The sequence below is a fragment of the Vicugna pacos genome, chromosome 15 (assembly GCF_048564905.1).
Source record: "Vicugna pacos chromosome 15, VicPac4, whole genome shotgun sequence".
Lineage (NCBI taxonomy): Eukaryota > Metazoa > Chordata > Mammalia > Artiodactyla > Camelidae > Vicugna > Vicugna pacos.
Window position 1 is genome coordinate 21748398 of NC_133001.1, and position 13066 is coordinate 21761463.

The 13066-nt window shown below is 39.5% G+C and overlaps 1 protein-coding gene across 10 annotated transcripts in view; it reads right to left on the reverse strand.

Moving 5' to 3' along the window:
- Positions 1 to 1999: 1999 nt before the first annotated feature.
- The window catches only part of ACYP2 (acylphosphatase 2), a 219702-nt gene continuing 208635 nt past the window's right edge, over positions 2000 to 13066 (reverse strand). For all 10 annotated transcript variants that reach the window (XM_072937743.1, XM_072937742.1, XM_072937749.1 and 7 more), the window contains one exon: positions 2000 to 2441. In XM_072937743.1, coding sequence (XP_072793844.1) covers positions 2327 to 2441 — 115 coding nt within the window. In that variant the 3' untranslated portion in view covers positions 2000 to 2326. The remainder of the gene's footprint in view (positions 2442 to 13066) is intronic.

Consider the following 13066-nt stretch of genomic DNA (forward strand, 5'->3'; position numbering starts at 1 on the left):
TTTTTAAAATAAAGAGTAGGGAAGGGAACCACCAGAGGAAATCAGGCTAATAAATAGTGACATATTGGTGTCACTTCTGAGATTATATTTTTCTAAAATCATTTAGCCTTTCTGTGTGTAAAGAGATACAGATTTTATTTTCAACTTGACTGTGTAAGAAATGTCTAAGTCAAAATGAGCCTGCTTCAAGCCCCAGCTTGTCTGGGAGGTGGGAAGTTAAATCTTTCATCCCTGGTGCTTTGCACCCTCTCTCAGAAGGATCATGTAAAGGAAAATACAGAGAGAGCATTTAGGGAAGATCTGGTCTCCTCTCTGTACCAGTTACCAGGACTACCATCCAAGCCACCATGGCCCCTCGGAGTCAGGATGCTTTGCAGCACTTTCCGGGAGCTGGAATCATGCGAGGGCTGGGAGTCCCTGGGCCTGGGATCCAGCTTCTCTGGGTAGGCCACAGCTGCTCCTGTCTCAGGTTTGGTCATCCCCCAGAGGTGCTGTTGGAGAGAAAGGTGCAGGTCTCCATTTCTTGGGAACTCTGCTGCACTTGGTCCCTTTCCAAAGCCTTGGATAATCTCATCCCCTTGGCTCTTGCCACTTCTGCTTCTCTTTCATGCACTTAAGGTCTGGTGTTTGCCTTTCAACTCACAGCATAATGCTCTCTTTAAAATGAAACCTGGTGGGGGTGGGAGTATATAATTCAATGATAGAGCGCTTGCTTAGCATGCATGAGGTCCTGGATTCAATCCCCAGTACCTCCATTAAAAAAATAAAATAAAAATAAAATGAAACCTTGGAAAGACAGTTGTCTTCAGGGGATCTGGTACCAAAACCCTCCCTGAGGTAAGGGAACTCAGACTTGTCTACCTTCCTTGAACCAGAAGTGGGGAAATAAAAGGAGAGCAAAATCCAGATGAGTATCACAATATTCTCCTTAACATGGCAATGGTATTGAAACAATGGGAAAGTTCTTTACTCAAGCGTATTTGGAGAGTTAAAAAAAAATCTTTGTCATTGTCTAATGTTGTGTTGTCTTTGTGTACATATATTATATATACACATATATATACACACACATACACGTATACATACATATATTTGATATCAATATTATCATCAAGTTAACCATTCAAGTGAAAAAAACTCAGCCTATCTCCTTCTCTTACCTCTAATTTTGCAGCAAGTAGAAAAGAGAGGCCTGAATTCTTTCTCCATGCCATGGAGTGTAGCAGTAGAGATTTGTTCCATAGATAGAATGGTGGTTTCTAGCCTGTATTTCCAAGGCATTTGAAATTATTGGACAATTGCAGAGGGAAAGTGAGACCAAGTGTGCAGGGCTCGAGTGACCCCCCCCAGCTTTCTAATCATGCTAGTTGTCCTTTTCCACTTGCTTTATGTATTAAATTCCACTGAAACTTATTTTAATGGATATATTATAAAATTTTGGAAATCATTGAAGGGATATGTAAGTATTACCTACAACATTTGAAATTCCTCAGTACTTTGAGTTAAAGGTCTTCCTTTTTCAAGAGTGTAATTCTGTAGTATAGAAATAAACCTTTCCCTTAGAATACTGCTTAATTATCATCCAAATGTGAAAATCCTCACATGGTAGGCCAAGTTTGGGGACAGTATGATTTATTTAGACTCTCAGTTACTTTCTGGTTCATAGGACATCCATTGCAGATGGTTGTCACCATAAACCTTGCTGCTGACTGTACTAACACTGTGGCTTCTCTACTCATCTGTTCCACTACAGAGAGCAATACTGTTCACAGAAAGCATTAACTAGCTCCAACCTAAGTACCAAATCATATTCTCATTTAACCAGAGGTTTAAAATTAACTCTATTGATTTTATGGCTATACGGTTGGTCATCACATAGACATTTATATCTAACTACTGGTTATTTTTGTTTGTAATTGTTATTAAACAAATTACTCAACTTTAACAACAAATTATTTTTCAGATTTTAGAATTCAATTCAGACAACGGAACCTAAAAATAATTTTAAATGGTTAACTTTATTATTATGTCCAGCCAAATAACATACATGCCATAATATTCATTAGAATTAAAGATTCCATGAGACAATATTGTTTAAATTAAATATTCATTTTAAATATTTTGTAATGACATTTTAAATTTTAGAATGCTAAGTTTTTGCTTGTTTAAAACACAGTTGAGTAAAACTCTCTCAGTATCAGACGCTCGTAGTGACATAATGTTACAGCTTTCAGAGCAGAAAGTTCCGTTTTTTAACCTACTCTGCTATTATTTTAGTCTATAGACTTAAGAGTACAATGTCTATCATACAGTATAATTTCTCATATTAGTATCGAATACTAAAATTAGAGTATTCAAGTTTAGAGATGCTTTTTTCATTGGAAAAATTGGTGCGGTCAATACGAGAACTAGGACTTCCAACCTTGCTCAGCCAGGATTTCCTACAAAGGAAAAAAATCGAATAAAAATTAGCATTTAAGTATACGGACGAGTTAAAATGATCCCACAATAGGTAACAATGGGAGTTTACTTTTACTAAGGTAACTTTGCATATAATGTGAAATATATGTGTCTCTACAGTGTAAAAATTTTTATATCAGAATACCAAGAGTTTAACATAAAATTAAATGTAAACAAAGGAAAGCTAGTAACAAACTAAGCATAGTCAATTTCTGATAATTTCATATTGGGGTTATTTCCCTCCTCTTAAAACATCCAAGGCCATTATTACCTAGTTCTTGTATGCAAAAGGATAAAAATATTTTTACAAAGCAGTAAGTAATAAAAACAATTCACTGTGGATTTTTTCCTTACCCAGCACATGGCAGATGTTTTATACTTTTATGTGCAGAATGAGAGAGAAGGAATAAAGAATAAATATGATTTTTTCCCACCATAAACATTAAAATAAAATTAGATTAACCTTTTTTCTTACCTATTCAAAAACCATTTCTTAGCACATATATTAGCAAAGCAATTGCATTAAAGGGACAAATTTAATGTTCTGATACTTTTTCTGCTTATACAGTGCAATGGTTTTTCTTACTGTATTAGTGTTCTCCATGTGTCTAATTTATACTTTTGGGTACTGACCTGAGATGCTTCATATATAATTCAAGATTATTGTAATATTGCTGATACCTCAGATACTGTTATGGATTTTCTAAAATCTTTCTACTGAAAGATTTTTATTTATTTTACAAACAGTAGTTTGTTTTAACCCCTTTCTTAGTTCTTATTTGTAACAGTTTTCCCAGGTAAATTTTCACTTTTCTTTTTCAGAAGCTAAGCCGTCAGTACAGTAACACAATTTCTTCACTCTTTCAGTTGAAACCTTAAAAATAAAAAATTTCATGTGTTGAAGAATAAAGTTACTATAAAATGGGCTGATGGCTTTAGTTTTATCAGTCAAATCTCTTTGACACCTTCTAGAAAAGAAAAGGCCAGAAATAATAAAAGCTAACATTTATGGAGCACTACCTGTTGGCTCAGCACTGTGCTAAATTCTTCACATATCCTATTTCCTTTAACCCACACATTAACCCTGTAAGCTATAGTCCACTATTCCTCCCAGGATATTGATGAGGAAAGAGACACAGAAGAGATAAAAACTTGCCCAGGGTAGTAGCAGTGGTGGTGGTGACAAGTGATCACACTCTGGATGTATTTTGAAGGTACGGGCAATAGATTTGCTGACAGATTGGATATGGGTGAGAGGACAGAAGGATGACACCAGGGTTACTGGTTTGAAAAACTAGTAGGATGGGATTGTCACTGAAAGGGAAAGACTATGAGAAGAGCAGATTAGGGGGAAAGATCAGTTTAGTCTGGGAATGTTAAATTTGACATATCTATTAAACATCTAAATGAGACGTTGAGTAGGTGGTTGGATTTATAAATCTGGCTGGAGAGAGAAAATCTGGACTTTGTCTGCAGATAGGTAGTATTGAAAGCCAATAAGATTGGAATCACCAAGAACATGAACATAGATGGAAAAGGACAGTGGTCCAAAGACCGCACCTTAAGGCACCCCAGTGTTAAGAGCTCAGGAAGTAGAAGTCAGCAAATGAGAAGAAAGCATGCAGTGAGGTGGGAGAAAACTCATGTCCTGGGAGTCAAATGAAGCCCCTGGGAACAGAGGCAGATCAACCGGGGCAATGCTGCTGGCACGTCAAGTAAGGTGAGGACTGAGAAGTGACCACTGCATTTAGCAACACGGAGGTTAGTGACCCTGACAAGAGCAGTGTTGGTAGAGTGAAAGTCATGTTTGAACGGGCTCAAGAGAGAATGGGAGGAACTGGAACCAGTGAATTTAGGACCAGGAGTAGTGGCCATCGGTGCTGCAGTGACTAATCCACGTGAGTTTTAAGTCAATGTATTTAACTAGTTAAGAGCCCGACTACCTTCTTCTAGCTGGTCTACATCAAGAACTTCTTCACTGGCCAGACCTACGGCCAAGGAGAATTTTATGCCTTTGGTAGGGGTAGGCGGGTCATGCTGTTAGGTGATTCAGCTCTGTTTACACTGTGTGTGTGTGGGGTGGGTGTGTGTGTGAGAGAGATGGCTCCACACATGCCACCCCTTTCGCTAGGAACCATCTTGCCTGACCTGCCTACTCACCTAGGAGTGTTCTGGTCACCTGTCACCTGACAAGCCCTAAGACCTCAAACTTCACGTGCTGCTCTTCCAATCTGGAAACGGCAGAAATAAGAATTCTCCTAGCCAAAAAGTAAAATTGTGTAAAAATCTGTGACTAATTATGTCTGATTAGTGTGGATATGATTGGGATGAGACATATTTTTTTACTCACCCTTAGTGTGAAAAAGAACCACATAATCAAACAGTACCCATTAATTCAATATGTATTTAAGTAGCACTGTATGCAAGATATATTCTAGATACTGGAGTGAGTATGTAGATACTTACAATGCTTTCCTTCCCTTAGTGACTTAACAGTCTAAGAAAAGTTTGAATAATAATATAAAAAGGCAGAATATGCTGTGCACTGTGATTCTATAAAGGGAGAGAGAGGAACTAGGGGGTTAAATTCTGGCCATTTCTTAGGGATATCTTTTTGACAGCATTGGCATTTGGGCTCAGTTTTAAAGAAAATATTATTCAATTTTTCAAATGGGAATGCCACTTTAAGCATGACAGGAAACCAAAAAGCATAAGAAATATTGACAGTGTTAACTATTAAAATGTAATACTTTTGAATCATCAAAAAAATGTCTTAAGCAAAGCCAAAACAACAAACTGGAAAACTTATTTGCATTTTCCTTTATATACAAAGAGCACTTAAAAATCAATGTAAAAGATGGCCACCCAATAGAAAAATGGACAAAAACTATAAAATGGACAATAAATATATTTTCACTCTTACTCCTAATTTAAAAATAGAAATAATGAAACACCATCTGTTACTTAGGAAACGTCAAAGATTGGAAAGTTTGAAGTGGCAAGTTAGTGTAACCTTCACTGAGTATGTCTGTTTTCAGCACAACCTGTATCTTTGCACCTGTAAGATCCTCCACTCTTGAGTATGAAACTCTGCCTTGCGCCTGGAGGACAGCTGTACCCCAATGTTGGGTGGGGAATAACTGCTTACTAAATTTTGAGTTAGTCCTCCTATTTTTAACCCCATCTTTCTGCCCACTTCTATCGCCCTGAGCTTTGGCGGGCTTCCACAGTGTTAAATAGGCCATTTCTTTGCTCCACCCACTGCAGGTTTATAATGTAGGTCTGCGTTACCACTAGATCATCTGTTTCCTATTTGCCAAAGTTTTGTTGCTATAGTTTTCTCCCCCATTCTTGGTTCTTACAGGTTTTTACACCTTTTTAAGAATCCACTTTATTCATACTTAAGTAGGATTTAGGAAGGAACAGAGTAAATGCATTTGTTCAAAATGTAACCATCTTTAAAAGTATGACTTTATCCTATATATTTAAATCTTTAATCCATTTGGAATGGTGTGATTGCATTATATGAAAAAGATGACTTAGTTTTGATGGCTAGACATTTTTCCCAGCACAACTATGATTGATACTAAAACTGTATACATGCCTGAATCTACATCCTAGGTATTCTGTTTCGCTTCATTGATAGTTTGGTACTGGCTTAGGGATTAACCAAAGACAATGATCATAGCCTGAGAATATATTTTCATGTCCTGCAGTCCCTACACCCCCCTAACACCTCATTATTCTATTTCTGAATGTCCCTGTCTCAGTCTACTAGATTTTAGCATAATTCTGACCAATCCCTTCAAATCTCCTTTTAAATCTTAAAATAATTTGGAGAGAACTGACATTCTATCAACATTGACTCTTGCCATCAAGAGTAACAATTTTGTCTACTTTTGTTCACGTCTTTATGCTCCTCATTAAAATGCAGGTCCTGTATATTTCTTGGTGAGTTTATAATTAGGTATGTTCTATTTTTCTTGCTATTTTGAACAAGATGCTTTTTAATCCATGTTTTTAAACGGGTATAGAGGGAAACGACTGCTTCCTCACCTTGTAAGCAGATGCCTCACTGAACTTCCTTGGTGGTAGAGTAGTTTTTCTTTTCTCTTCTTTGGGGTGCCTAGGTACACCACCTCATGTATTTTTCCAGAGTTCATTGTTAGTCAATTCTTGTCCCACTGACGGAATAACTTCAAATTGCTCTTTATTTTAGTCTCTCAAGCCGCATTTTGGCTGCTTGCATGCCTTTTAGAGAGACTTGCTACAGTAACTATGCAGAGAAAGGATGAATCATGGCTAGTGTGCGTCCAGCACAATCATAATACACTAATGTATGCTCTAACTCCAGCACATTTTACCTATTAGTTTCATAGTCTCAAATATTGAATGGATGGTTGGATGGATGGGTGAATTATATTTGCTTAAAGAGACTGAAGTCTATTATTGCTGCTGAAAATCTGAATCTGCTCTGTGTGCATGTATCTTCTAGGTATTTTTATTTAAGAAACATGATCCACTGGGAGGCTTTAAAAACCAAAAAAATAAGAGGATTCAACACATAAAAATGAAAGAATAAGAATGTAAGTTGGAGAATTACACTGACAGAAGTCCTGTTACTTGACAACTGTGTCCTCCCTTCACTTTGCTGTAAAAGCCTTAGGTAGGGATGTTGAAAATGAAACCAATTTTTGTAAAGCTTAGTTCTTTTACTAAAACCCTGTTGCCTTTAACCATTAGAAAGAAATAATGGAAGGAATTTCATTGGGTGCATTTCTTACATGTCGGAAATGGATCACACACAGCTGTGAACTTTGACGGCGTGCTAAAGGATAATGATCTTGCATATACTACTTTTAAGTATTCTTCAGGCCATCTCTGCATTCAGAGAAGCTGATAAATGTTTGGTGACCAAGGAAAAATCTATTCGTTCCATAAAGCAACTATGCTATGTTTTTCTGTTCCTATTCAAGTCGTCACCGACTATTGGTCCCTTCAGGGTTTCCACAGCATTCTCTCTAATTCTTGGGTACAGATGGCACACATTTAGCTGTCAAGCGCAGTAAGTGCCACACATTTATGGCTTGGCAGCCAGCAAACAGGCCAGCTGTGGCCTTCTCAAATGTACTTAGGCTTTTGCCCTCCCAGAGACCCTTCTCTGACTGCTCCTATTTAGAAAGGGCCCCACCCCCACCCCATTGCGTGCATGATGGGGATTCCCACTTTCAATAATTGCTCTGTCTATGGAGTTGTTTATGTTTTCGCTAAGAGCCTCCTCCACATTAGAATGCAGATTTTAAGAAGGCAGGGTCAGAGTCTTACTATTGTAGCTCCAGCATCTAGTAGGATGCCCGGTGATAGTGGGCACTCAAGGAATACTGACTGAGAGAAGTGGGTCGCGGACACCTGCCTGCCTTCCTCAGGGCTACAGCTTCCACCCAGGAGAGGAAGGGCTGTTTCTAGGGTCCTACACTGTGCACACACAGAAAGGAACCCTCAGTGTGATCTGTTAACTGTTTCATTTTATCTCACACAAAGCAAAACTTTCGAAGTATACTTCTTAGACTCTCTGAAAGGTGAAGAAGTCGTTGCTTCTAGTACAGAGAGAGTAAATGTTTTATTCATGGCAGCTCTCTAGGAAATAACTCAAATAATAACATTCAATCTCAAAGGAAGTTGGAGGCCTACGGATCTGACCTAATACCCTGAGTATAAGCATGTGATCCAAGTTTATCTGAAGAATCTGTCCACTTATTTTGCCAGCCCCCAAATTTTACTGTGTTTCTTGTGATTATGAGTTGACTCATGACAGAAATAAACATGGTAACTGATGTCACTTGGAGTTCAGGGTGACTATGACACCACCACCAGGGGGTCAGATCTATCCTGCAAACCCAGTCACTTGGCATGCTGCCAGCTCAGTCAAGTTCAGCGCCTGGTTGATTGTACATGCTCATGCATATTGTGATTATCAAATAAAAATCCTTAGACATTTTTCTTAGTATCCCAAAGGTGTACAGAGATCTACTATTTGTTGATTTGTTGCATTAATTCAGGATTTCTAAGCTTTTTAAAGAGAAGAATCCCTTCCTCCAGTATAATCTTGCACAAAAGCTTAATGCTTAAAGCAGGAGTTAAGTGCTTCTCTGAAACAAGGGAATGGTTGGGGGATGGGGGTGTTTAGAACCTCCCCCTCAGGCCTCTCTCCTTCCCCAACTGCACTTTAGGCACCACTGGGGAATCCCAAGGGCTCTGAAGAGCTCAGTTTGAAAATGTGTCTATTAACCTATCACTGAGCAAGGATACAGGAGGAGTGGAATGTATGGAGAACCCATCGCACTCAGAGGTGGAAATCAACATAGGACTATCTTCTCTATAACTCAAGTCAGTGTTTCCTACAAAATGTAGTAAGCTCCTGCCATGATTAAAAAAAAAAATCCCATTTAACTAATGTCATTCTCTGAGATAAAGAGGTGAAATTAAAGCACTAGAAAGCCGATACTGTTAATAATTCATAGCAGTTCTACTTCCTGGGACTAAAGTGGGGCAGCATAATCCTTCCGTTCAGATCTCTGCAGCACCAGTATAAAATGTAGACCAGAGCAAGAAAGCAGACAGCCGGAAAAGACAGCTAATGAATTAAAAGCTAACGTGGTGCCTGCTGGAAAATATTGAGTTGCCTGCTCATTTCAAGCTTTCAAACAAGCATTAATAATGGAAGGATAGGATATAATATTTTTGCTATTCTCCTTTTGTTGCCGATAGATGCAACTGGTGTTCCAGGTTCTTGTCCCATCCCAGAAAGAATTAAGAGACAAGACTTAGAGGTTAGAAAAAGGTAAAGTGAAGATTTATTAAAGGATGGATAGTACACTCTCAGGGGAGAGCGGGCAGGCTCAGGTGAGTGGCTGCCCTGAGTTTCTTTGGCAAGTTAGTTACATAGGGTGTAAAAATGAATGGGCGGAATATTCATTGGGGAGGGCAGGGTTTGGGGTCATATTCCCTGATTATCATCCCAACTCCACCTTCCCAAAGGGAGGAGGGATTTTTGTTCTTTTTGGATGGGAAGTGTCATGGCATTGGTGCATGATGGGTACTTCTGATCTGCAAGGCTAATTTTATTGAAATGAGGGCATAATGAGCAAAAGGTTACATTCAGACACTGGAAATTCCTGCCTTTTCTCACTTTTCTTTGTTTTTCTCCAGGCCACTTGTCACCCCAAAAAGCATGATCCCTTATCAGCCCCAAGGTTCCTGCTTTTCTTTCTCTGCCCAGGGACCCCTGCTGCTCACATGATGTGTGGTGTCCTGCATTTGGCCTGTGCCCCTCCTTTCTGCCCAATTCCTGCCATTTGGTCTGTGTTCCCCTTTCTCTGCTCATATCTAGCTATCTGCCTGCTCTAACACTTTCTTTAGCAAGCTTTCTTACTCAGTTACATGTAGACAGATAATACCATGTACTTCTTTATTCTCAATACAAGCATGTTAAAGGTATTTTGATATAATGTCCAAAGTTTCTGTTAGATATGTAGCCCATGATTAGTGAAGAGTTCAGTGATTATTGAGGGAATCCCAGGACATCCATAATTCTGCTGAGATCAGATTCCTCATCTTTAAAATGGGATAATACTCACTTCAATGAGTTATCCAAAGGATTAGAGTTGATAAGAAGATTAAAGAAGAGCGTCTGTGTTAAGCATTTAACACTATCTAGAAAATAGTAAGCACTCATATTTTTAGCTCTTGTATCAGTCAGGGTGCAGTAGCAGGTAATGAAAACCACCTTAGTTATTTCACAATGGATATAATATAGGGAATTAGGTTCTTACAAAATCACTGGAAGGGCTAGAAGAACGGATTTGGATGGGCCTATTGGAGTAACTCTAGAATTGGCTGCTGACGTATAAAATGTTAAAACTGTGATTCTCATGCAAATATACAATTTATGTCAAAGATTTCTATTCAACACATTAATTCAACACAACCTGGAAGATGTTATGTCTAGTTCAAAGGAGAATATAGACACACACACATATTCATGCATACAATCAGGAATGCTGAACTCAACTTGCTAATAGATGCAAAACTAGTTAAAATTCATTGGGTAGAACTGTCCAATAGTACTGTTATGTGAGCCTCAAGTGTAATTTAAAATTTTTGAGGGGCCACATTAAAAAGATAAAAATAAATGGGTGAAATTAATTTTAACAATATATTGTACTTAGTTCAATATATCCAAAATATTAAGATGTAATCCATATAAATAAGATGAATGAGATTTCACATACTTTTTTATATCGAGTCTGAAATCTGCAGTGTGTTTTACACTTACAACACATCTGCATTCAAACTTGCCACAGATGCTCAACAGCAGCATGTGGCTAGTGGTTCCTACATTAGTGTAATTTTAGGGCAATGAAAAAGGAAGGTTTGGGATTATCTCTTTTAGGGCAAAAGTCGACTGCATATCAGAAATTTGTTTTGCTAGAGACAAAAAGTATTTGCATTTGTGTTGTTTGCTGCAAGTAAATTTCTACCTTAATGTGGTTGTAAAATAGCCTGGTCAACAGGAAATTGGTCAAAGGTGCACATCCGTATAGAATTCTAAAAATTCCTGAAAGTTCCATTAGACAATACCCAGAACCTCCCTGAAAGACACCCTCTAGTCTCCATTTTCAAGCCTTGGACAATTTTTTTCTGAGAGGCGCGTTAGAGGAACTGCCAGGAATCAGGAGGCTGCCACATTTATGAACACACTACCCTAACCACAGTCCAAGAGTCAGGAAGCCCCTCCCAGCATTGTTGGCTCCAGAGCCAGGTAATGTCTGCTCTATCCTCACCCCAGCTAAATGGATGACTCAGGCCCAGCTGCTTCTCTCCTCACCCACCTTGGTTCCAAATTCAAACTTCACATGAGGACTCGCATTTGAAACTACCTGCAGGAGAGTCTGAGAAACATAGCTCCTGGCTCTCCAGAGCCTGCAGTAAAGGAAAGACACCAGAAGGCGTTTGGAACAGAGGTTGAGCAAGGCAACATACCATGTCTACCCCTGTTACTATTCAGTTTACAACGACTTCGTGAAACTCTACAGTGTGGGATGCCGGAGATCAGAGGTATTTTTTTCCTGGTCTGTATGATAGCAACACTTTTGTGAACTCTCTCAGACCTGGAGTTCTTCTCAGCACTAGAACAGAATCCCAAGAAACACTAACATTGAAGGGTCAGGTGGAAAAGAAGTAGATGGGGGACCAGAGAAGGAATGACCAGAGAAGAGAGAAATAACCACAAAATGCGGCGATAGCAAAACTAAGGACACAGTATATTAAGAAGGAAAGAGAAGTTGACTTCCAAATGCTGCTAAGACCCAAGTAAAATCTGAAATGAAGAGTGCTGTGGGGACCTTAGCAAGTTTCAACAACGTGGCTGGGGTGGAAGCCCAATGAGGATGGTTTTAGGAGACAGCAAGAACAGATCAAGCTCTTGAGCTGTCTAACTGAAGGAGCAGCTTTACACAACTTCTAAGGTTCTTGGCAAGCCAAGCCTCCCTCAAGGCTGAATCCAGTGCTTTCCAGTATTTACAAACGCCTTGTCTCAGAACAATCTTGGGGAGGGTTGCTTTAAGGACACATGGCCTAGGATGTTTTCTATTCTGAATATGCTAAAACCTCCTCCTACATGGAGCCAAAGGAGAAGGCAGTTGGCCAGACTCACTGTGACCTCTCCACCTCCCAGCAAAATGCTCATAAGCAGATTGAGTTTGGGGGGTGATGCCATTAGCTGATAGAAGGACTACTAGATTTTAGAGCCAAACTGTGACCCACCCAGAGTGGAGGCCATTATTTTAGACATTTTTAAAAGCCTTGTTCCTGGCTCTATTTTATGTCCCCACCCTTGTTTTCTTTATACTCTTTCATTTTTAAATGTGAAAAACTAAACTTGTTAGTTTTATGCAGCCTTACAAATCGCTTTAAATCATATTGGGAACAAAGTGAGGTGAGAGTTTTATTCTGCTTTCTTTTTCTTCTTGAGACTGTTTCCTTGATTTTTATAAAGGAGATTATTGGAAGCGGATGTGGAGATTTAGTTCCAGTTTTTTTCGACTTAGCTAGATACCTTTTCCATTACAGCGAGACATGCGTCGTTCTGAGGCCATAAAAACCATGTATCTACAAGGCAGCCGGCTCCGCAGCCACCCTCCTGACTCGGGCCTTGAACATGGGGACTGAGAGCTCTCAGCCGCGACCTCGGGGACCAGGGCAGCTACGGGCAGGATCCAGCCTCCCGTGCGCCCGGTGCTGATGCCCCGGTGCTGATGCGGCCCGCGTAGCGCTTTGCTGCGGCTGCGGGGGGAGGAGCCTAGCAGAGATGCCCGCGCTGGCTTTAAAGACGAATTCACAAAGCCTCTCCCCGACAGTCACTTTGAAATAATTTGTGCAGACTTGAATCAAAAGGACACTTCGAAGGCAGTATGGAGAGGCAGCTAATGACAAGTACCACAGATAAAACAGGAGATTTGATAGGTGGAAAATCAGAAAAATTAGACTAATGGAAGGAAGACTGTTGGGCTGTGTTTCAAAGGGATCCTCTGAGACAGAGCTCACT